The sequence below is a fragment of the Solea senegalensis genome, linkage group LG4 (genome assembly GCF_019176455.1).
Source record: "Solea senegalensis isolate Sse05_10M linkage group LG4, IFAPA_SoseM_1, whole genome shotgun sequence".
Taxonomy (NCBI): domain Eukaryota; kingdom Metazoa; phylum Chordata; class Actinopteri; order Pleuronectiformes; family Soleidae; genus Solea; species Solea senegalensis.
Genome location: NC_058024.1, coordinates 24,800,678 through 24,824,818, shown reverse-complemented (window position 1 = coordinate 24,824,818; position 24,141 = coordinate 24,800,678). Strand labels below are relative to the sequence as shown.

The window sequence follows — 24,141 nt, the reverse complement described above, 5'->3', positions numbered from 1 at the left end:
AACCACTCCTGCTTTTATGAAAAAAGTAAATGTAATTAAACGGAGTTGTTTATAGGTTATTACTTGTATTGGTCCAGCCCCTGAACTAAAAAAAAATAAAAAGCTCGCACACTACCTTTAATATTAAAAACGGTTTAGTTTAAAAAAAAAAATGTAAGAAAGAAAAAGAACAGAACTGTAGGTTAGTTAGTCTAACAACATGACTGCCTCTAATTTTTTCCAGGATGTATAATGGTCCAAGAAGTGAAGGCAACAAATTCCCAATTGGCTGCAGATGACTGAAGTCTGTCTCCACCCACAGACTCAGCACAGGCTGCTCAGCTGATTTGGTTTAGTTGTTAGCAACTGTGCTAATCTACAGACTTAAGCCATTCCTGGCTCCGTGGAAAAATACAGCAGGGAAGTGGCTGGCGATACCTTGGAAATTTTTTCTTTTTTTTTTTCTTCTTCTTCTTCTTTTTCTTTTTTTCAAGTGAGGCAGGCAGCATGGTGCGCGGACCAATCCGGCAGTGATCAGAGCGCAGAGGAGCCGAGAGGAAACAGGCTTTTGTTGCCGTGAAACCCGGGCTGAGAGGAATACTCATCACTTTTGCTGTCGCTGTGACCAACTCTCGTGGGAGTGGGGCTTCGTCATGGAGGTAAGTACCCGGGTTTCTTTTTGTTTTACCCTGAAAAGCATCACTTTGGCTGCGCTCCAATGCTCTCTCTCTCTCTCTCTTCTCATTGGCACATACCGACGAAAACTTTCCACTCCTCGTCATCTCGTGCGACCTCAAGTTCACCAAACACAACGACCAAATTCACTTGTAGCAAACAATTAGACAAACAATTGGCGCGCGCGGCACAACGTTAAAGATAAAACCAAAAGCCATGTAGTGTGTGTGTGTGTGTGAGGAGGTGGATTTCAGAGTTAATGCTTCTTTTTTTGTCTTGTCTTATTCTATCTGTCTTTGAATATGTCAAGGGAATTTGTGGGAGGAAACAGCCTTGATGTTCCCAGTCCAGATAGCAAGTTGGTGAAGAAGACTCAACTGCTGGACCGTGGCCAATGGGCGAGCAAGTTGGAGTTCCTACTGGCTGTGGCAGGAACCCTGGTGGGGCTGGGAAACCTCTGGAGGTTCCCCTATTTGTGCTATAAAAATGGGGGAGGTAAGCAGGAAGTGGACTGAAAGCAAACAAAAAACAAAAAAATTTTTAAGTCAAACAACTGCACTTTCATTGTTAATGCCAGCAAATGTGAGGGGGGGATAATCTTGATACACACACACACACATGACAAACTGCCTTTTTTTTTATTTATTAAAGAGGACACAGCCTCATGTACTGCAGGGAATAATTTGACAAGAACAAAGAAAACACCTTCATATCTTAAGGCCACACTCCTGTATCTGAATTTACAAAAGATGTAAAAGGATGAAATATGTTTTTCCTTTCAAAAATGTGGCTGATGCTGTGTTCACACTTTCATGTTTACGAACACACGTAAAAATTGGAGACAGGGGCCGGTGAGGGCAGAAGAAGAAGAAGGTGTCGCACTCTTTGGCCTCATATGGCCCCTTTTGGCCTCTTTTTCTTGACAGTTATAGACAATGATTTGACCCTTTGCTCCCTTCACTGATCACATGGTCTACAAGCATGTGCAAAGGTCTGGATTTGGAAGACCTAACAATTGGGAAATCTAAATGTGCGAAATTTCAGATACCCACGTTATGTGTGTGTGTTTTTTTTTTTTCTTGTAAAATTTTGACTTATGAGTAAAGAAAATGTCGATTGATCGTGTGCGATGTAGCCACAGATGAAGTGTTTTGGTTTGTCACACTTGTCATGTTTCTCTCAGGTGCATTTCTAGTTCCATATGTCTTGTTTCTGCTCGCTTGTGGTATCCCCATGTTCCTCCTGGAGACGGCCATGGGACAGTTTACATCTCAGGGATGTATCACCTGCTGGAGGCACTTCTGCCCCCTGTTTGAAGGTCAGTGTACCGTGTAGAAACTCCTCATATTATATGTTGCAGATCAGTGTGTAAAGATGTACAAAATGGATGTTATAAAGGAAGCGTGTCACCCATGGTTGGTGCTAATAACAAGAGGTTGGGGGGCAAATTGATCATGGGAATGGTGATTTTTGCTCGGTGGTTTTTGGATAATATGCTGTAAGGATGTACAGAGTCAGGGTATTTTATATATACCTACACGTAACGTGAAGTTAATCTGCACCAAATAATCGATAAAAACCTATATAGTATGTAATTTCTGCCACTCGGCGTCTCGCAACCAAAACAACAACTCATTTTCGATAAAGCTGAAACGATTACTGGATCGATTCATATGATTAAAACAAGATTTCTGATTGTTTTCAGCTTCTTAAATGTGAATATTGTCTTCGTATCTTTGCTCCATAAAACAAAGACAACGTTAAAACGGAATCATTTTGGACAAAAACAAGACATACGAGAATTTAAAAATAATCGTTAGTAGTGGGAGAAGCATGGGCTCATGGGAGTTGTTGTCTAGGTGGTGGGAGGGCCTCGGCAATGAGTATTTATAATAATACCTGTAGTGGAAAAATACACAGAGTGAAATGAGAAAGCAAAAGACCACACGCTGGTACTTTCCTTCCTCACTCGTGTTTGTTTATTAAAAGGCGACGATAAAGGGGCAAAATGGTCCATTACCTTGAATGGGAAATACAGAATTATTGGAAATGTGCACTAATTCAACGTAATATATTATATTAAGACCTTTTATTGTATCGGTGTCAAATCTCAAATTGTTTGCCTTTGGTTCTAATGATTTATTATCAGTTGCAAATTTGTAGATCAGTGCAGTGCTTCATTTTTCCCGTGGATCTTTTTGATGTAGTGTCAAAATACTAATACAACTTAATACAGTTGTGCCTGGAGATTAAGCAGAAAATGATCCTTATGACAGGCATGTATACACCAGTATGCCGTCACAAGCTGCTGGGCATGTTTTTATAGCGGTTGTTGTTTTTTGGTCGTCTAACCTGTTAATAATAAATGACAGAAATGGACTTTTACAATGGGCTTCACAAAAAAAAGAATAAACCCCCCCAAAAAGAGATGACGTACATACAGATGCTTACTCAATGCCTTCTGAAACAAAAACGTATTATTCAGCGACTTGTCTTTCAACCAGAAAATCAGGTTTTGATTCCAGGTGGCTGTACAAAACATTTACTATCGTGGAAAAATTAGTGAGTGAGGCCATTTCAACAGCTAATTGTTGACAGCAGTACTGGTTGATAATGGATGGGGTGACTGATGATAATCCACAATAGCATCCACAATCTATTTTCAGCTTCTTGTTTGATTTAACATTCAAATAAATAAACATTAATGAAGTCCTTAGTTAACTCGCAGGCTCATGGTCTTTGTTCTGCAGAAAAAAGAGGATTCAAAGGTCTTGAGGGCTGGCTGCAGTTAGGAGGTGGTCTGATGATGCAGTAGCAGGTGGACATTGACCACCAGGACTGGTCAGACTTGCTGATCACAGTCTACATGACAGTCTGACACACAGAGATGCAATAGATTAATTCTTACTTTCTCCTAAATAGGAACCCACAATACAAAATTGACATCATGTTCTATTTAAAACCTCTTCTCATCATCGTGATAGTCTGGATTTATTTCGATTTTATTGGCTGTAGAATTAGTCAAAAATGAGCGCGTCTGTCTGCTTTACCCACGGCGACGTTCCCTTTCGATATCTGGCAGCTATTCAACCGTTTAGGAATCACGGCACTGAGAAGCTGACGTCACAAATGTGCAACGCGCCGGTGAATCTTTGTCTGTGATTGGACGGTGGTTCCGCACAAGTCCTGAGGTTCTACTGTAATGACAAGTATATGGACGCAAAGCTGGATTTCTCGGCTTTCCAGCATCCATCCATCCGTCTCCTACCGCGTTGTCCCCCTCCACATGGGGGTCACGCGCGGTGCTGTGCCAATCTCAGCTGACATAGGGCAAAAGGCGGAGTCACACCCTGGGCAGATAGTTTTTTATTTTCTTGATTTCAAGAAGTATGCATGCCAAATTCTGTCGGCGACAACAGGAATGGTAACGGGTTAACTTCTCAGAAAAAAGGTTAACTGATGTTATTAATCATCCTTGGCTGAAGCACAATTGCTGCCCTGCTCAGGAGACAATTATTCACACTCGCAGATCCTAATTTTTCTCCTCCTCTTGGATATTTTTGAGAGGTTTAGTGAGTTCTTTCAGTTTAAACCTGCATGTTGAAGTGCTGTGAGCTGTGTTATACAACAGAGCAAAACTGTAGGCGACTGGACTTGCTTGACCTGCCTGACCTGCCACCTGCCAAGGTTTCTTCAGGCAAAAACATGGCTGTGCACCTGTATCTCCCATAGTGGCCAACCTCTACATGGAAGAGTTAGAAAGCAGAGGTCAGTGGATGACACCTGGGTCAAGATCAGAACACAGGAGCTGGAACACTTTACAGACCACGTCAGTGAGAATGTCAAAAACAACACCCTGGCCTTCTTGGATTGTGCTGTGCACTTGCTGTTTGACTCCCACCACAAACTTGTCGTCATCAGAACCTCTGCACCACCGGGCACAAGGCAGGAGAGAAACAAGGAACAGAAAACACATCAGGAGAACCTCAAAACCTGTGGTTACACAAACTGGGCCGTCATCAAAACTATCGAAAAGCAGAACATCCGACAATGAAGAGGACAGCAACAGACAGAACAACATTGCTTTTCCGTTTATCGCTGGAGTCGCTGACAAACTCGGGAGGATCTTCAACAAACACAACAATGTCTTATTTAAGGCTTTGAAAACAAAACTTTATTTTAATTTCTGTCAATAACCCCAGGGATTGTAATTCATTCTTTTCTTAATTAACCTCACTGGAATGGCGCTTTTTCCACCAGCACGACTCGGTGCGACTCGCCTCTGCACGGCACGGTTATTTTGCTTTTCCATTAGCTTTTCCATATTACTGCTCAGGCGAGCTGAGCCGATGCTATGCGTGACGTTTTCAGAATGCCGTCCACTGATTGGTGAGTGTCGTCACAGGAAGAGGCACAAGAATCAAACCGACCAATGACTTAACAATCCTGAAAACGTGGCTTAATCTCCCACATTCATGTCTAAAATCATGTCATCATTTAACAGAGGAGTCTGCTGTATTTAGCTATTTTGATTTATTTTGATAGTAGAAGCCAAGTTTTCCAGATCAGGTGCACAATGTGTGCTTTAAATGAAAGCTGTCAGTCAATGAGGAACCCCAGAAACTAATTCTATTGATTTGGCTTGAGTGGGGAAGATCGTCGGAATATTTTCTGTTGCCTGACCATGAATTAGAATAAACCCTGGCTTTGGTTTTCTCTGCATTTAAAACCAGTTTCAGTTTCTGAACAATGCTTAAGGCCGACTATAAAAACCTGAAAGCCTGTGATATGGAATGGTTTTGAGACTTGTTATAAATGTAGGCTAAGCTCACTGCATTTCCAAAGTAGCCCAACTCCCATCACTGCTTATTTATAACCCGCTCTGACCCTTGCACCTGCTGATCTTTGACCTCTCCATGCATTGTCACACTGTGGTGTCTTTCATCCTTTCATGGCATCATTTTATAACCATTGTACTTAGATTAGTTTTAAATTCTAGATGGACATGCATTGCCAAGCATAACTGTTTATTTATTCAAGCAATAAGCAAATGAGGAAACTCTAAAACGCCTACTCAAAAGTAAGCCTTTAATGTTATTTCAAAATATCAGAAACAAACATTGTCACAATATACTAGTAATGTAAAGTATGGGGAAGAATAGTTCAGAGCCTTGTTGTGAATTTTCAGCATCGTTTCTTCTGCTTTTTTCCCCACAACATAAAAAAAGAAGCTAACTGCAGCAGAAGTGTGATGTCTAAAACGTTTCCTGTTTTGAAGGGAAGTTAGACTCTACACAGAACTGAATCAGACACACTGTATTGCTGACGGTACTTGATTTGACAAAGACTGTTTTGTATTTATTTATTCTGCTCATGTGCTTGTAAGGATATGACTTAACAACAACGGACTTCAGTATGACTTCAGTATTCATTGGCTGTAGGTTCTACTCCACTGCTCTATCAGTTCGACACTAGGGGTGTGCAACAGTGAGGAAAATCAATATCCCGATATTTTTTGGGGATTTTGCCGGTAGCAATAATTGGCGATATTTTGCAATCCTCAAAATTGTGTTTGTACAACAATCGAAGGCCTGGTCTAAATGTACTAAAGCTTTTCATATTCTTCATATTCTGTGCGGTGGTTAATTCACAGATGGTGAAACAAATTTGTTGTCGCGCTGTCTTTGACGGCAACCGCTTTCCGACATAGTTTGCAGATTGGCGTCTTTGGAGTCTTTCGAAGTCAAACCACCTCCATGCGAGTGAGGATGATCCACGTTTAGCTATTAAATCTAAATGAATTTGTCTCCTGGCGCTGTTTGTTCACTCATGTTTAACTTCAGTCATACATGCAGCTACGTTAGCTTGGCTTGTTGTTGTTGTTGTGAAGCGTGGACACGGCATGTGTTCTCACCACGCCGCAGTCTGTCCTACTGGGCTTGATCATGCAGTGAATGTGTGGCCTCTCAAAAAGGCGTGTTTTGATTGGTTCTTGCCAATATTGTGATTTCACACATCGTTGAAACAACAAGTAAGATATTATCGTAGACGATATATATATATCGCACACCCGTGTAATCTCATATCTGTTCATCACGTCTGAGTCGTCCATATTACAGATGATATCACCAAGGAAAGAACACATTTAGAAGCACATGGAAAAGTTTTGGTCTCTTGAACATTGAGTTCTTGGTCTTTTACTTTTTTTTTATTAGTACAACAACTAGCAAATATTCTATTGACTACTTTACTACATTGTCTCATTGAAAAATTCACGAGGTTAGTGATTAATCTAATTTAGCTGCCAAAGCAAAAACTATTTGCCTAAATGTAGTATATTCCATTGACAGTTTTACTGCGGAGTCTCAAGACCAGTTTTGAAATACAGTTTTTTTTTTGGTAAGTAGATTTAAATATGCTAAAGCTTACATATGTGTATTTTATGTGTGTGTATACACGCTATATTTGGTGTGTTTTCTAGTGTTTACTCTGAAGAATGGGAGATAGTAGATGACCTATATTTATATGCTAATTTATGTGAGTTATGGATATGCCTTGCTTGCTAGCCGAGGTAGCCAGCTAGCTGTTCCGACTATGAACTGTGGGTCGACTTACGTAAGGCCCTGGTATACTTCCGCGCACAGCCCGCGAGGACCCAATGTGTACTGTGCACATGACGTGAATTGCGTCATAAACGGGCAGGCTACGCATGCAGCCCAACTTTTGATGCTGTTGCGCAAAGAGCGCTTTGGGTGCGCGTGGGACAGCGCACGCGCAAACTGAACTTCCTCCCCACCAGTGGGTGGAGTATAAGCCCCGCTCACCAAGCAGAAAAACCATCTCAACAACAGAAGAAGAAGACGTCGCTAAGGATAGTCCTCCGAGCCTCGACCTGGTGACCCTTGAACCGACTGACACCCCAACTCCCCTGCCTGGACAGACCTTTCAGCTGAGAACCAGACGTGTCTCAGGGAGCTCTAGCATCGTTCTCTTCTTCTTTGGTAGGAATGCGTCCTATTCCCTGCGTCCAGACTTGTAGCGCCACCCGATGGTGAAGTGAGAAACTACACGACCCTGACTCGCTGGAGTATACCAGGGTCCGAGTTATCCGGCATGTTCACGGAAGTATACCAGGGCCTTAATGTTTTGTGTCACCTGTTTAAGTGTATTATGTAAGTGTAATGTGCACTACTAATAATAAATAATGATATATTCTTTTTTAGTGTGTGATTGAAGCCTTGGAGAGGAATACATTCGTAGCTATACATTTTAATGTGTGGTAAATTCCCAGCTGATCTTTGAATGTAAAAACATGGTGAAAAGGCCTAACATGAGGTCACTTTTCATTCATCATTTATCTGACTGTGTTATCGGCAACAGTAATTACAGTTTTTTCTCAGTCGCTTTGGTGCTTTCCTCACATCACTATTAACATTTGCACAGCAGTTTGTGCATTTCTCAAAACAATTAGTGCAAACTGCAAAACCTAGTGTATAACCTGCGAAAGCACGTCACTTGCTCAAAATGGATAGACCATTCCTCAAAAGCAAGTATTCATGTCGATGAAACTGCCCGTGTCATCAAAATGAGAAGTCTTGACACCATCGTTTATGAACAACATAGTCAAATGGCTTTGTCACGTTTTCATTGTGACACTTTATTCTCTCAGTGTTTTCCAATGCAAAAAAAAGGTCAGAACTTGGTGACACTACCTGAAAATGCTCAAGACAGCACTATACACTACTTGTACAGCCATTTGAAAACTACACTAAAGTTACACATCGCTGTAGTTAGGGGAGTACGTGAGTACAAGACACTGAATACGTACGTTTCACATTTTTACTGTATATGCTCTTTGCAATTCTCCAGCATTGTGCAAAAGAAAAATACACTACAGTCGCTTATTTAGAGCAAACATAAGAAACACCCTTTTGGTAGAGCTGTGCACACATGTGAACAATATTACAGTAAATATTGTAACTGAACATAGGTGTAAATTATTCTGCCACATATTTTCATCTACATCACAATACAGTACAATGCAGCAAGGAATGTATCTCCTGCAGTGGCGAATCCACCCTCTGCATGACTCTGCTGTGATGTCGTCACATGCTGCATCCATGGCTGCTAGCTGAGAGCAATTGTTCAATTTAGGAGACATTTCCAGGAATTTGCTACCTAGTTCAACAATTTTGACTCAAGCAATGAAATGAAGACGATTAGTTTTTATTGGGAACGACTGTTCGGCGTCCATAAGTATAGTTCATTTTGACTGACATGACATAAGCAAATGATAATGTTATAAAACAGCAGAGAATTGTATGGAAGCAACTGATACATGTCCACAAGCATTGGTAATTTGTTCAGAGGAAGGAGAAATATGATATGCTACTATGATATGCACAAATGACTAACTGTTGTGGAGGTTGAACTAATAGTTATGAGAATTTTCATTCTGATCTGAGAAAAGCACCAAAGCGACTGAGAAAAACTGTAAAATCGTCTCTTACAGTCTATGAGCACGTTGCCTTAATTCTCATCAAATGTAATCAGCAGAACGGAGTTTCAGAAATGGAGAGAGTGGAAAAAAAACGTGCGTTTGTCCGTGTTCTAATAAGGATCTCAGCACAGAGAGACACAGTTTGATGATTTTAAACACGTGAGGGAAAAAAATTGTTTCCCAGTGAGTCTGCGTACTGCAGCTTTAAGTGTTTGTCTCGTAATGCAATTCAGAAGATGTCTAAACTGTGAAAACTGAATGTCCGACGCCACTTACAGTAAGTACTCATGCATGGTGCAGTGTATTTGGTTGAGTGATGTTGAGTTCCTGTCTCAGTGCATTCATCTAAAAGTACAGTTCCCGGAAGCACATTCTAGTGTTGCTTTAAAATGCACTTCATTGAGAAACAACTGGAAGTGGCAAACCACCAGAAGTTCACTTGTTGCTAGTAAAGTCTGCCAAATTTATGTTTATTGCGAGTCTCACGCTCATGAACCTTAGTGTGCACCGAACAGCCAACATTTCAGTTTCAAAGCATCTGTCAAGTTGGCTCTATCCATGTACAGTTGTTGTCATTTAAACTGTTTTAATAGATAAAAGCTTCCATGATTAAATGCACTTTTGTAGACTCTTTTTTTTTCAGTCTTACCTTGTGCCACACAATAAGTCTCTTATGTGGACAATTTAATAGCAACTGTAGCAAAAATGAAATTCACTGCATATACAGAAATGTGGATTAAGGTAAAGCAGAACATGAAGTTAAAAGAGAGAGTTAAATCTCCAGTGCATCACAGTTTTATTATCAAATATAAATAGACTAGAGAGTAAAGTTTATACTATAAAACACCCAATCAAAATTCTGTCTTTTAAGACATGTTTTTTATTATAGGCTATCATGATATACAGCAATATACACAGTAACTTAAATTTGCCAAATGTACATGAATGCAATGAACTATTATCAATAAAGTTTACCTTGAATAGATTTAGATAAAAAGTGTGGTTTTGCAGTGAGCTGACATTTGCGGACCAGTTTTGGTTCACATGTCTACAGACAATGCAAATCATTGTGACAGAGTTTAAAGCACTTTGCGTGCGGATCAGGAAACGGGGAGTGTTGTTAACCATTTCCTGGCAATGAATGTGGTTTAGGCACAGTGAGTCATCAATGTTGTTTTCTGTAGCCCTTTACAACACCCATAATGTACACACAGTGCATTACATAACAAAAAAAACAATAAATCCAAGCTGAACCATCAGGTGGCCGTCGTAGTTTGTTGTGTTTGCCGTCTTTGTAGTTTAAGTCCCTCCCACTTTTCGTACTGTACCCCGAGTTTCACTGAGCTGTTGGTTTATTTGCACAAATGAAAATGAAGCCTTCCACAGATACTGTAAAAAGGTAAGAATACACCTTGTAGAGCTGCTCAAACGTATCAAGTGTCTTTTTGGGAGATGAGTTTTGGGCATTTTAACAGTGTCCCAATTTGTCAACATGTGACTCACTTGTGTCTCCCTGGGTGGGTGACCTCTATGTTCTGTGGCAGACAGCCACAAGGCCATAAGTAAGCACCAAGCTTAACGTTTTCTCATTAGATAAACAACAGCTGAATGCCCGAGGCTGACAGTCACGGTATCCTTGACAACACACTGTCCCGGAGTTTTGTCCCATAGTAAACTCCAGATGTACATTGTCCCCGCTGCTGATGTACTGTATGATTATTTGTATCTACTTCACAACTGCGTTAGTACAAAAGATTAAAACCTACACGCACTGGCCACTTTATTAGGTACAGGACAACTAATAAAGTGGCAGGAGTGGCACACGATGTGGTCTTCTGCTTCTGTAAGCCCATCTACTTCTTCGTCCCGATTTATTTAGGGTTACTGTTATCTTTTTCTCATTTCAAACTAGTGATTCTCCTCTGATCATTGCCGCTCACTGGATAGTACAGTTTCTGAAATACTACTATAATACTGGCACAAAGTCACTTAAATGGCCTTATTCCCTCCACATGTGGTTGCTCAGTTTGTACTTCAGCCGGTCATCTTGACCACGTCTACAACACTAAATACATTTAGTTTCTGCCATGAAATTGGCTGATTAGATATTTGCCTTAGCAGGCAAACAGGTGTACCTAATAAAGGGGTAGCATTGACATATGTGGTTTTTTTTTTAAGGTAAATAATACATAAACAGAATAAAAAGTGAATTTGCTGGATGTACTTTCACATTGATTATAATAAAATAACAAGTCTTATTAAGAGTTATTAAGTTATGAGAAGAATTACAGGTCTTTCTATAAACAACAACAGCAAAACGATCCCATGCTTATAACAAAAGAACAAACAAACAACAACAAATCACAAATTATTCCCCATCTACATGTTTTCCCCTGTGCCACGGCACTCGCCCTTATGTAAGATCACATTACATGAACGTGTTACTGGGTAATTCCCCCCGGGTGAGGACAGGAAACTCGACACTCACAGTTTGTGATTAAAGCATGCTGATCTATGCTGCACCTGCCTCCAGTCAATCCATCAGCGTCAGAGCAGCTAGAATGTCTTTGTCTCTATTATATAGCATTACCTTTGCTGCGAAATTTGAATAACACAGCGTCGACATGTCTCTACAGGTATTGGTTATGCTACCCAGGTGGTGATTGCCTATGCTGCTGTGTCATACATCGTCATCCAGGCATGGGCCTTCTTCTACCTCTTCTCATCGTTCAGCGCTGAGGTTCCGTGGGCCACCTGCAGAAACACCTGGAACACAGGTAGACAACATGTAGGCAAATACAGAATACAAAAAATTATCCATGTACATATAAACATATATATATATATATATATATATATATATATATATATATATATATATATATATATATATATATATATATATATATGTATATATATATATATATATATACATATATATATATATATATATATATATATATACATACATGTATGTATATATATATATATGTATATATATATATACACATACGTGCCTTTGAGCTTTGATTTTTGAATGAACACAGAAATACAAGAATTTCTACTCTAATTATTATTATTATTGTTAATAATGTATTCTAGATTGGGTTAATAATAGATCGGGTGATTGGTTTCACAGTCATGTGCAAAAAAGAAGACAAATAGATGAATTGACACACCTTCTCATTCAGTGCTTTTTTCTGTTTTTATTACATTGTACATTGAATATGTTTTACTATGAAGAACCTAAAATAGGTGATGACATGTTCATGAGGTGGTCACCTGGAATGCTTCTCCAATGACCCTTGAAGGAGCACTTGTTGGCTGCTTTGCCTTCACTCTGCGGTCCAACTCATCCCCAACCATCTCAATTGGGTGTAGATTGTGGAGGCCGGGTCATCTGACTCAGCATTCATATTGCACATACCCTGGAGGAGGTGTGTTTGGGGTCATTGTCTTGTTGGAAAAACAAATGATGATGACGCTGAGCGTGAACCAGATGGGATGGCATTCCACTAGCCTAACGTCCAGTCTTTGTGTTTCTTGGCCCAAGCAACTCTCAATTTCTTCCACTTCTCGTTCTTCCTCAGTCGTGGGTTCTTTGCGGCGATTCAACCATGAAGACCTGGTTTACACAGTCTCCTCTGAACCGTTGATGTTGAGATGTTTGCTACTGTGAACTCTGTGAAACATTTATGTGGACTCTTAATCTGAGGTGCTGTCTTTACTGTTTCTGAGGTTCTGGTGAAGTTATCTTATCCTCTACAGCAGAGGTAACTCTTGGTCTTCCTTTTCTGGGACGGGTCCTCATGAGAGCTAGTTTAATCGTAACGAAGATGAATGAATGAATTAATGGACTGACTTTCATGTCTTAAATGGTTGAATGGTTGTCTCAATATGTGGCCCTGCAATGGACTGGCAACCTGTCCAGGGTGTAACCCCGCCTATCGCCCCATATCAGCTGTGATTGGGGTGGAGTGGCTCAGTGGTTAAGACCGGTACACTGTGTGCAAAAGACATCATGGTCGACTCTTAGAAAATGGATGGATGGATCTTCATGTCTTATAGTAATGATGGATTATTGTTTTTTTTTCATTAGTCGAGTGGTTCTTCCCATAATATGGATTAGAACAGTAGTCAAATTTGTTGTATAGAAGTGTGAACCAACCCTACGTCTGTGTAACACAGCTGATCTCTGGTCTCATACATTATTCAGAGCCTTGTTACATTAACAAGGCGACTAATTCCACAAATGAAGGAGTACCTGAAGTTTGCAAAGGTACGGTGGCCTGGAAGCCAAAGCAAAGCAGTATTAAGAAGTGTGAACCAACCCTACGTCTGTGTAACACAACTGATCTCTGGTCTCATACATTATTCAGAGCCTTGTTACATTAACAAGGCGACTAATTCCACAAATGAACTCTCGATACCTCATGCACCCGATTAAAGGAGTACCTGAAGTTTGCAAAGGTACGGTGGCCTGGAAGCCAAAGCAAAGCAGTATTTAGAAGTGTGTGAAACACTTTAACAAAGCTTGAGACACATTTTTACATTTTCCAAAACAAATTTCACTGCTCACTGTATCACGTCAGGGTCACGTCATGGAAAGCTACAAAGAATCTAGAATAGAAAACAAATTCTATTTGTGTACTTAAGTGATCTTTTAAAGTTCTGACGTTGCATCCTGCATTGTATTGTATCGTGATGTGGATGAAAATATGTGGCCAGACAGACGGGAACGTCTGGATGTGCCAGAATGATTTACACCAGTATATGTTCAGTTACAATATGTACTGTTGGCATCCCGTGACCAAGTGGAAAGGGAACTTGACTTGTAACAGAGGGCCGGTTCAAATCCCCACCCAGCCAAAAAGGGCTGGGGTACCCCTGAGCAAGGTACCCAACCCCCAATGCTCCCCGGGCGCTACTCAGTGTGGCAGCCCACTGCTCCTAATTCTAGGATGGGTCAAAATGCAGAGGAATACTTTCCCTAAGGGGATTAATAACTAACTAACTTTAACTTTAATATTGTTCACATGTGTGCACAGCTCTACCAAAAGGGTGTTTCTTATGTTTGCTCTAAATAAGCGACTGTAGTGTATTTTTCTTTTGCACAATGCTGGAGAATTGCAAAGAGCATATACAGTAAAAATGTGAAACGTACATATTCAGTGTCTTGTACTCACTTACTCCCCTAACTACAGCGATGTGTAACTTTAGTGTAGTTTTCAAATGGCTGTACAAGTAGTGTATGGTGCTGTCTTGAGTATTTTCAGGTAGTGTCACTGAGTTCTGACGTTTTTTTTTGCATTGGAAAACACTGAGAGAATAAAGTGTCATAATGAAAACGTGACAAAGCCATTTGACTATGTTGTTCATAAACGATGGTGTCAAGACTTCTCATTTTGATGACACGGGCAGTTTCATCGACATGAATACTTGCTTTTGAGGAATGGTCTATCCATTTTGAGCAAGTGACGTGCTTTCGCAGGTCATACACTAGGTTTTGCAGTTTGCACTAATTGTTTTGAGAAATGCACAAACTGCTGTGCAAATGTTAATAGTGATGTGAGGAAAGCACCAAAGCGACTGAGAAAAAACTTTAATGCTGGTTTGCACTTCCACACACCGTACAAAGAATCTAGAATAGAAAACATACTCTATTTGTGTACTCCATAATCCCTTATGTGATCTTTTAAAGTTTTGACGTCGTCTGTATTCATTTACAATGTTGAAAGAGTTGAAAACAATGGAAAGACATTGAATGAGAAGGTGTGTCCAAACTTTTGACTGACAGATAGATAGAGAGATAGATAGATAGATAGATAGATAGATAGATAGATAGATAGATAGATAGATAGATAGACAGAGATAACTACTTTTGTTTATCTAATATGAATTTTTTTTTATATCATCTGTTTTGTTTTTTTCTCAGAGTCTTGTGTTGAATATGATAAAACAAATTTGTCCTCCAACTGGACAGAAAACGCAACAACACCTGCAACAGAATTCTGGGAGTAAGTGTAATTCACACCTGTCTTACTTTATAGCTGACTTTTTTCACAGGCGGTGGATTGGACTCTGTCAATCTTGTGTTTGTGTTGTCCTGTGTTACAGGAAGCCACAGTTTCTTTTAAAGAGCATTTTTCGCGGTCACTGGTGAGCCCCTAATGACTCACTTTAACTCCGCGGTTCCCAGTGTTGGCAACTCGTGCACGAGAGGAAAAATACTGGAGTTAGATCCACTGGAGAGTGAAGAAAAAAGAAAAAAGAAACACATCGCGGTAATGAGTCATAAAAGTAAAATATACATCGAAGCATTTATGCTATGAAACGATCCATGTCCCATCTTTTAGAGTTATGAGTGAGTTTAATGAAGCTGCTAAGCCGCCGTTCCTTCCTCACATTGTTTATAGCTCACGAGTTTATAGCAGCTGCCGGCTCACGAGGCAGCAGAGCTCAGTGGTCTCTGAAGCTTCTCCTCTCCATCAGACTGAATCTGAACAGGTGTCTTCAGGTGTTGCAGTTAAGCCGATCATAATACATTTCATTTGTGTAGTTGTCTAAACCCCGTGACAACATGCTTCACAATGAAGATGCACGAAAAACATCATTAGACGCGCAACATAATCTTCCTGTTTAAACCTCGTTATCCCTAATTATGCATTTCATACCACAAAGGTATTGTTTATTTATTTATTTATTTATTTACTGCAGCATTTCTTTCTTTCTTTTTTGGGGGGGGGGGTAACAGTCGAGCAGGATAATATGTCTCATCCATTTGTGCAAACAGAGTTTTGTGGTGAGCAGTAATAACATAACAGCGGTATCATTTTAAGCGGTCTCTGGTTACTCATCCCTCTGCCATCGGAGCCACAGGTTTGAAAACCTCTCCCGTTTATGTGCATACGCTTGGGTCAGAGTTTCCCCAACAACTTGGCATAGAACGTAGTGTACACGCCTTCTGTTTGTGCTTCATAAATGAGGCCCCTGAGGTCTTTTTTTTATGAAATATCTATTGAAGGTAAGCGGCTTTACTTTCATAGATTTGGCTTATTCTAATTTGTGAGTGAAAATACACACAACTCGTGTTATTTAGTCACTCCTCTTCAACCTCTTTATCCTCCACATGAGATGAGGGGTCACACCCAGGACAGGTTGCCAGTCCATCCACACATAAAGACAAAGAACCATTCACTCTCACACCTACAGTGTCCAGGTTGCCTAATCCCCATATCTGCACGTTTGTGGACCGTGGGAATGAAACTGGAGAACCTGTAGAAAAACCCACGCACCCACAGGGACAGCATGCATGAATCATTTTAGTAAACAGGGCAATTAGTCACAGCAAAAACTGTTAATATGATGAAATGGCTTTCATTGACACACATTCTGTTCACATGGCCACTTGCTGCTGCTTCTGTGCTTTCACGCCTTGTGGAAACAGTTATTTAAAGGCACATTATCCCACATTATCCCACAAGAAGAATAAAGCATTACCATATATTGTTCCCAACACACACAACTAGCACACTAGTGCAAAACACAATGCAGACCAACCTGAACAGAACTCTTTAATATCCATCATTTTTATTTCTTATTTTCATACTATATTGTTTGTGTTTGAAGGTTGATAGATGACTGAAAATAACACAAAATACACTTAAATGACTCAAAAAATCAAAACATATTCTAATTTGAGATGCTGGAATTGGATCATTTTTGACATTTACAGTGTCTTTAAAACTATTCCAGTGGCACTGGCACAACTTTGACTCATGAAGGTCCCTGAAGTGATACTGCTGACACAGTATCCAAGCACATCATCACTAATGTGAAGATGTGTGATTATTAGAACTTGTTTTTCTATAATTGTTTACTGTCTGATATCCTTTCCTCTGCAAAGCCACCAAACATTAGATTTTTAACACCACGTGACGAGTTTCACTCAATCATTTTTACTCACTGTCCTCATAACCGTCGTTGCTGTTGTTGTTGTTTCATAAACACTTGACTCAAAAGTTCTCAGTGTTGTTATCTTGAAACTACTGGCGATAATATTGTATAGCATCGTTGTTTGGCAATAAAAATGTGTTTCTTCCTCTTCTTCTTCTTTTCAGGCGACGAGTGTTGGGCATATCTCAAGGAATAGAGGAAGTTGGTAGCCTCCGGTGGGAGTTGGCATTGTGTCTCTTGCTGGCATGGATCATGTGCTACTTCTGTGTTTGGAAAGGAGTGAGATCCACCGGAAAGGTTGGCCTTTTTTCCCCCCCCCTCTTCCTTCCTTTGGAGGGTGACGCACACGTTTCAGTTTCATTCTACTCTGTTTAATGTAAATAGAGAAATTATTTTACAAAGGTAAACATACTCAGCAACAATCACAGCAAAAGTTGTTATTTTGAAATGGTTTCATTGGCGTTTCTGATGCAGCACTTCTGTGAGCACATGAGCACAACACAGATTTTACTACAGGGACAGTTAGGTATCATATCATATTCTACTGCATTGTGTCGTATTGTATGATTTCCCCAGGCGCCCAGCAAACACTACATCCACGTCACAGAAACACACAAAACGTAATCCAAACCAACCTGGAGTATGTTCAGTATTCACTACTTTCATCATTTATTTGTGTGTTTAACCCTTAGAACACACAGCATTTTGGCTGCTTCTTTCCCATCACTACGTTTAAACATACAGTATATACAGAAGCTATAAGAATGTGCAATATAGAGTGTCTTATATCCTTTATTTCAGCACAACCTATAGACAATCTGATGAAAAATGTCTCTCATTTTCACCAACTATATAAACACACCTGAGCAAAAAGTACTCAAAATATTCAAAATCGGATTGAATCTGTGAAATCTGGAAATATGTCACAGTTCAAAGTTCACTTGGCTCGTTTTTATGAACAAACAGAAAAGAAAAATGCGTCTATTTTGGGACGTCTGCACAATTATTGCTACTTTATATTACGGCTAAAAATGCAATATAAAATGAACCCCCAGGATGTCCATATAAGGAGTTGTATATTATTATTCCCACGGCAAATTACCAAGGGTTAAGGGTTAATAAAAATTAATAACAATTGACAGATGACTTTTGTCCAATCAACCCAAAATCTACTATGTCTCCTGTCATTGAAATCTGAAAGATTGTCTCATTTTCTAAACCTTTGTTGGTATAATAGTTGCAGCTCTATGTTGCACTTATACAGACATATTTATGGATAGTAGGTAATAAACCCTCCTACGTTAAATGTTACTGGACCTCCGGCGTTCCTCTAAAGCAGCTGCAGGTGAAGGAATATTCACTGACCCTGCCTCTGTCTCCTGTCGGCAGGTCGTGTACTTTACAGCTACTTTCCCATATGTGATGTTGGTGGTTCTGTTGGTTCGTGGAGTCACTTTGCCAGGAGCAATAAATGGCTTAAAGTTCTACCTGTACCCCGACCCAGCCAAGCTGATGGACCCTCAAGTACGTAGAAAGTCCGCTTATTTTCATCATAACACAAGCCACGTCAATCAGAGAGAAAATACCCTCGTTTCACGACACACCAATTCATACAGTTCTTTCCACTGGTGACAGTTTGCTAATTTGTGTTTTGGTATCTGCTCAGGTTTGGATGGATGCTGGTTCACAAGTTCTTTTCTCTTACGGGATTTGTCAGGGGAGTTTGACCGCTCTCGGTAGTTACAATCAGTATAACAACGATTGTTACAAGTAAGTGATCATCTGTGATATTTAGCGTTTGTAAAAACACCACATGACCACATAGTATTCCTGTTCTTGTATTTGCTCAGTTTTCTTCGATTTTGAAAATACCTGTATGCACATGAAGCGTGAATGTGGGGAATACTGGAGGTAGGAAAGTTACTGTAGTAAAATAACTCTACTTTAAATTGAAAGTGATTATATCATTTTTCTCTTCATCTATCTCTTTCCCGTCATGTAAAGAGATGCTAGAGTTGCTTTCTGGTGAAATGTAGACAGTCGCCAGTGTTTGTTTTTTTGTCCTGTCGTGGTGTAACATGTCAAGTCTCACTGACAGAGAGAACAGAAAGATCGATCAGTGTAAGCTTAAAAAAACATGACAAAAGTGATGGAAACATTATTAATATTCAGTTTGTGCCAATAGAATCATACAAACACACTGGAAATACTGTAAAAACAACTTTATACCACACTAATATGGCAGCTTTCATTATCTTCATCATGTGCTGCAGGTTTATTCTCTGTGTAATATTCTCTGGTGTTTTATTTGTTCTTTCCTTAGGGACACTTTTCTTCTTTGCTGTGTGAATGGCATGTCCAGTTTTGTCGCAGGGTTTGCAATATTTTCCGTTCTGGGCTTCATGTCCCATGAGCAAGGACTGCACATATCTGAGGTGGCTGCGACTGGTAAGAGACAAAAAAAATACACTATATACATAAATACACTATATATTATACACACGTACACCATGTGATCATTTCAATAGACCCCCATGTTTGTGCTGCATGTTCTTTGACTTGAATGTGTAGGGCAGCGGTGTGAAACATATGTCCCACGGGCCAGAACCGGCCCACCAGAGGGTCCCATCCGGCCCACAGGATGAATTTGTGATACGCTATATTTTCCAGTTCCAGACACCTGTGGCTGAACATGTGTGGCTTTGTAGATCCGCTGTGATCTGTAAATTATAATGCACTTGTGTAAATGGTAAACTTAAAGAACACAAACACGAAAGAGGAAGAAATCTCTGACAGAACCAGACTCAGAAGACGTGCAGCATCTGCCTCGTCTGGTTGGGGTGAGAGGAAAATAGGGGGACAGCGGAGGGGTGGAGGACAGAACGGGGGGAGAGAGAGAAAAGAGAAGGGGTAACAAGGAGAGATGAGAAACGGAGACAACCAAGTAAAAATAAGGCCAAGAGACATGAACCAAGAGCAAAATAACAACAAAACAACAATGAAACACAAACAACAAGGCAGTAGAACAATTAAATTAGGCAACACTGCAAAAAAAGGTAAAAGGTAAAAACAGCACAAGAAAAAATGGGGAGAGAAGGAGTCAGAGGACAGATACAGAGGAGAGAGAGACACCAGGAGCAGGACATTGCACATTGAGGCCAAGTTGTCTGACCTCATGTTCAAAGCCAGCGAGAAGAGATTCAGAGGGTTTTTTAAATTGCTCGAGGGTGTGGGCAGCTCAACTGTTCCACAGCTTAGGAGCTGCCCCAGAAAAGGCTCCATCTCCCCTGTTTTCTTTAGCCGTGATCTTGGCACATGTGAGAGCAGCTGGTCAGCTGACCTCAGAGCTCTGTCAGGTAAGCAGGTGCCAGTGCCATTGAGACGTTTAAACGTAAATGAAGTAATGGGAGCTTGAAACAGGGAGCCAGTGTAGAGAGACCACAACAGGAGTGATACGCTCTCTGCGTTTTGTCCCTGTCAAAAGGTGAGCAGCAGCATTATGGACAACCTGTAAACGTCGGGGAGACGACTGACGACCAACATAGAGGGAATTACAGTAGTCCAGTCGAGATGTAATGAAGGCATGAATTGCCCTCTCAAAGTCCTTCAAGGGAAGGTAGACCTTCACCTTAGCAAGGAGCCTTCACTGGAAGAAGCTTGTTTTCACCACTGAGCTCCTTACAGACGCGTGACACAGTGAACCTTTACGGGCAGATGACCACCTAAGACAGGGGTGTCAAACATACGGCCCGGGGGCCAGAACCGGCCCGCCAGAGGGTCCAATCCGGCCCACAGGATGAATGTGTTAAAATTTCACACTAATCTAAACGTAATGTCAAATGCTCCAGATACCCGTGACTAAATGTTTGTGCCTTTATAGATCCAGTGTGCTGTGTAAATAGTAAATTTAGGCATGATATTGTTGAAATAGCACTTATATTTCTCAAGAAATGTCATGTTTTGTAAAATTATCCTTCATTAAATGTAAAACAAAGGAGGAAAAACAAAGGAGTTCTTGTTGTTCATAGGTTATTATTCTATTATTTTACTATTTTTACTGGTCCGGCCCCCTTGAGATCGAATTGTGCTGTATGTGGCCCCTGAACAAAAATGAGTTTGACACCCCCGACCTAAGACGTCAGGTTTTCAATTAAAATATACAAGTGGTTAAATAAGTGGATCATACCTCCCCACCCTTTTTTATTTTTTTTATTTTATTTCTTATTTATTTATGTATTTAATGAATTATTTTTCAGTCATTGGTGTTTGTTTGTTTTGTTTTGTTTTTTACTCATGTACATGTGTGTATGAATGTTTATTCTGTATGAATGTGTATGTCATGTTGTACCTGCACTAACCACCATTCAGTGGTAACTTCACCTTAACCTCATCCGGAAGTTGGAGGGTGGGCATTGGGGGGGGGGTATGGGGGTTTTTGTTGGGGTTTTCTTTTCCTTTCTTTCTTGATAAGCTTCAGTTTACCGTGCATGTGTCATGTTAATACTGCCTTGTGTATATTACCTTGTTTTGTCTGGAGAAGAAGAAACGAATAAAAAGATTGGTATAAATAAGTGGATCATTTGTCTCTATGCAGGACCTGGCCTGGCATTTATTGCCTATCCACGTGCAGTAGCCATGATGCCTTTGCCTCAGTTGTGGGCTATTTGCTTCTTCATCATGGTCATCCTGTTGGGTGCAGATACACAGGTGATATTAAACAAACACACACGCACATGTACATTCGAATGTTTACATAGAAACTTAAAAAGCCAACTGAAGGCAGAATGTTTTCCGTGCCTCCGGCAGTTTGTGAGTCTGGAGTGCCTGATGACGTCCGTGACAGACATGTTCCCAACCGTGTTCCGGAGAGCTTATCGCCGGGAGCTGCTGCTGCTCGGTCTCTGCACTGTGTGCTTCTTCCTCGGCCTCCTTCTCGTCACAGAGGTGAACTCTCTCTCTTCATGCTTGTCAATGACATCTGTCCAGAACTTAAAATCTGCTTTAAAACCAATCTGACTTGTTTTTGTTGTTGTTGTAACCTCTGACTGTTTTTTTTTTTGTACTTTCTGCAGGGTGGCTTGTATTTCCTTCAGCTCTTTGACCATTATGTTTGTAGTGGCAACAACCTTCTCCTCCTCTCTGTGTGTCAGTCAATTGCAATTGGATGGATATATGGTAAGTCATTATGGTTGGAATTGTGTTAAACCTTTAACAACTAAGCCTCAAAATGTCTGTCTGGACTTTTTTTTTTTGCTTATTTTAACCATTAAAGGCCAGAAAATGTCCTTTTAACCCTTTTATCCAGAATAACTTTTAGTATGTTATTTACAATTTACTGCATGTTAAAATAGTGTATTAACAATTTAAAATAAAGTTTTATTTAGACAAGAGGCCAGATTTTGCATCTGAAATTTTATATTTGAACAGTATAAAACTTATTTAAAATAACATTGGTTTGAGTCTTTGTCTCAATGTCCAAATATAGAAACTATGTGCAGGCGTTTTTCCAACTCTCTCCTCTCTGGTGACAAAGACGCTGATTCGCCAGCTTCCTACAACAGTGCGAGTGAAATAACCATAATAACCACAAATTGTCTCCTCAGCTTTTGGAAAACCGCTGGAATTTTTCCAATAGCACAAACAAACCATCGCATAATTACGGTAATGCAAAGTGCGCTTTGATACGCTCGGTGTTTGATATATCGATTTTCTGGCTGTGGCTCCCTCTACCTCTGCTAAGCATCTGTTGTGTGGTAAAATGGAAAGGCATGACATAACTTGCTCTGGCGTCTGTCACTGACATTTCCATTAAAGTCCCATGTGGGACATATATTCAGACTCTCAAGTCCAAAGACCGTCAAGACTGAGAGGGACGCATATAGTTCGTCATCTGTGGTTTGGGCACATAACTCTGTGGTCACTTGTTTGGTGTAGTTGCGTCATGTATCTCGGAGGACATTTAATGTCTCTTTGTGGTCTTTTGGCATTCCTTCCCCCATCTGTTTTTGTCTCGTTAAAGTCCCTTTGTGCTCCTCTCTCCTAGTAGTTGGTTGTCATTTTGCGTTTTCTTTTATGTCTCACAGTTCCCTTCATTTAAGTTTCACAGTAAAGTGGTTGATCAAATTCTGAGTTGAAAAACATTGAAATAATATTTCACTAATGGGGTTTTAAGAGTTTCAAACTTTTTTTCTCTGAATGATGTGACTGTTACCCCTTTACCCAGTTTACATTCCTTCTTCACCAGGTGGCTGAACTTCTGTGTCACTCCTGTGGTGCTTCCTCAGTTGATTCTAAATCGTTATTTAGTCCTCGGGTTCATTCCCATGCAGCTTTGTTTGCTCAGTGACTCAACGTTTGGCCATCTTTCTTATACATGCAAATCATCACAAAACGTTTAATAGCAGTGATGGGAATCCCGCCTCTTCTCAATGACTTAGATCATGTTTGGCTCGACTCTTGTTGCTACCAAATAGCTCTTCTGGTTTTCATAATACGCCACATATTGGTTGGTGGATAGGTAAAGGGCTCTCTAACCGGTAAGACGCGTTAGAATAAAGCCCTTAACTCGAATGTTCTTCCTTACGTAAGTAAAGTAGGGCTGTAGAGATTCATTTATTAATCAATTACTGAAAGAATTGCCAACTACTTTGATAATCAGCTTCTTTAGTGGTTTATTTGCTACAAAAAAATAATTAAAACTAAATCATTTTGAGGTTTGGGAAACATTTTTTAAACATTTTCTGACATTGTTTGGACCAAATTACAAATTTAGATTAATTGAGAAAATAATCCAGAGATGAATAGATTATGAAAACAATTGTTAGTTGCAGACCTCAGATAAAAGTGGCTGCCATATTACTACACATGTTAATGTTACATATATATATATATAAAGAGAGAGAGAAGGGAAGAGAGCTGTCATTAAGGGGGATTTAAATGCTGCTAAACAGGGACTTTAAATTGCTCATACGGTGCTGGATTAGTTATAAAGAAGTAGTTTATTTTAAAGAGAAGTTCACTCTGTAAATGAC

General features: G+C 40.1%; 1 protein-coding gene across 1 annotated transcript in view; it reads left to right on the top strand.

Annotated features, from left to right (window-relative positions):
* The first annotated feature begins 786 nt into the window (after positions 1-786).
* LOC122768184 (sodium- and chloride-dependent GABA transporter 2-like) overlaps positions 787-24,141 on the top strand; it is a 29,360-nt gene continuing 6,005 nt past the window's right edge. Inside the window, exons 1-11 of the mRNA XM_044023990.1 lie at positions 787-1,149; positions 1,838-1,972; positions 11,791-11,931; positions 15,090-15,171; positions 17,275-17,407; positions 18,500-18,634; positions 18,777-18,880; positions 19,434-19,558; positions 21,705-21,817; positions 21,917-22,054; positions 22,183-22,285. Of these exons, the coding sequence (XP_043879925.1) occupies positions 957-1,149; positions 1,838-1,972; positions 11,791-11,931; positions 15,090-15,171; positions 17,275-17,407; positions 18,500-18,634; positions 18,777-18,880; positions 19,434-19,558; positions 21,705-21,817; positions 21,917-22,054; positions 22,183-22,285 (1,402 nt within the window). The 5' untranslated portion in view covers positions 787-956. The remainder of the gene's footprint in view (positions 1,150-1,837; positions 1,973-11,790; positions 11,932-15,089; positions 15,172-17,274; positions 17,408-18,499; positions 18,635-18,776; positions 18,881-19,433; positions 19,559-21,704; positions 21,818-21,916; positions 22,055-22,182; positions 22,286-24,141) is intronic.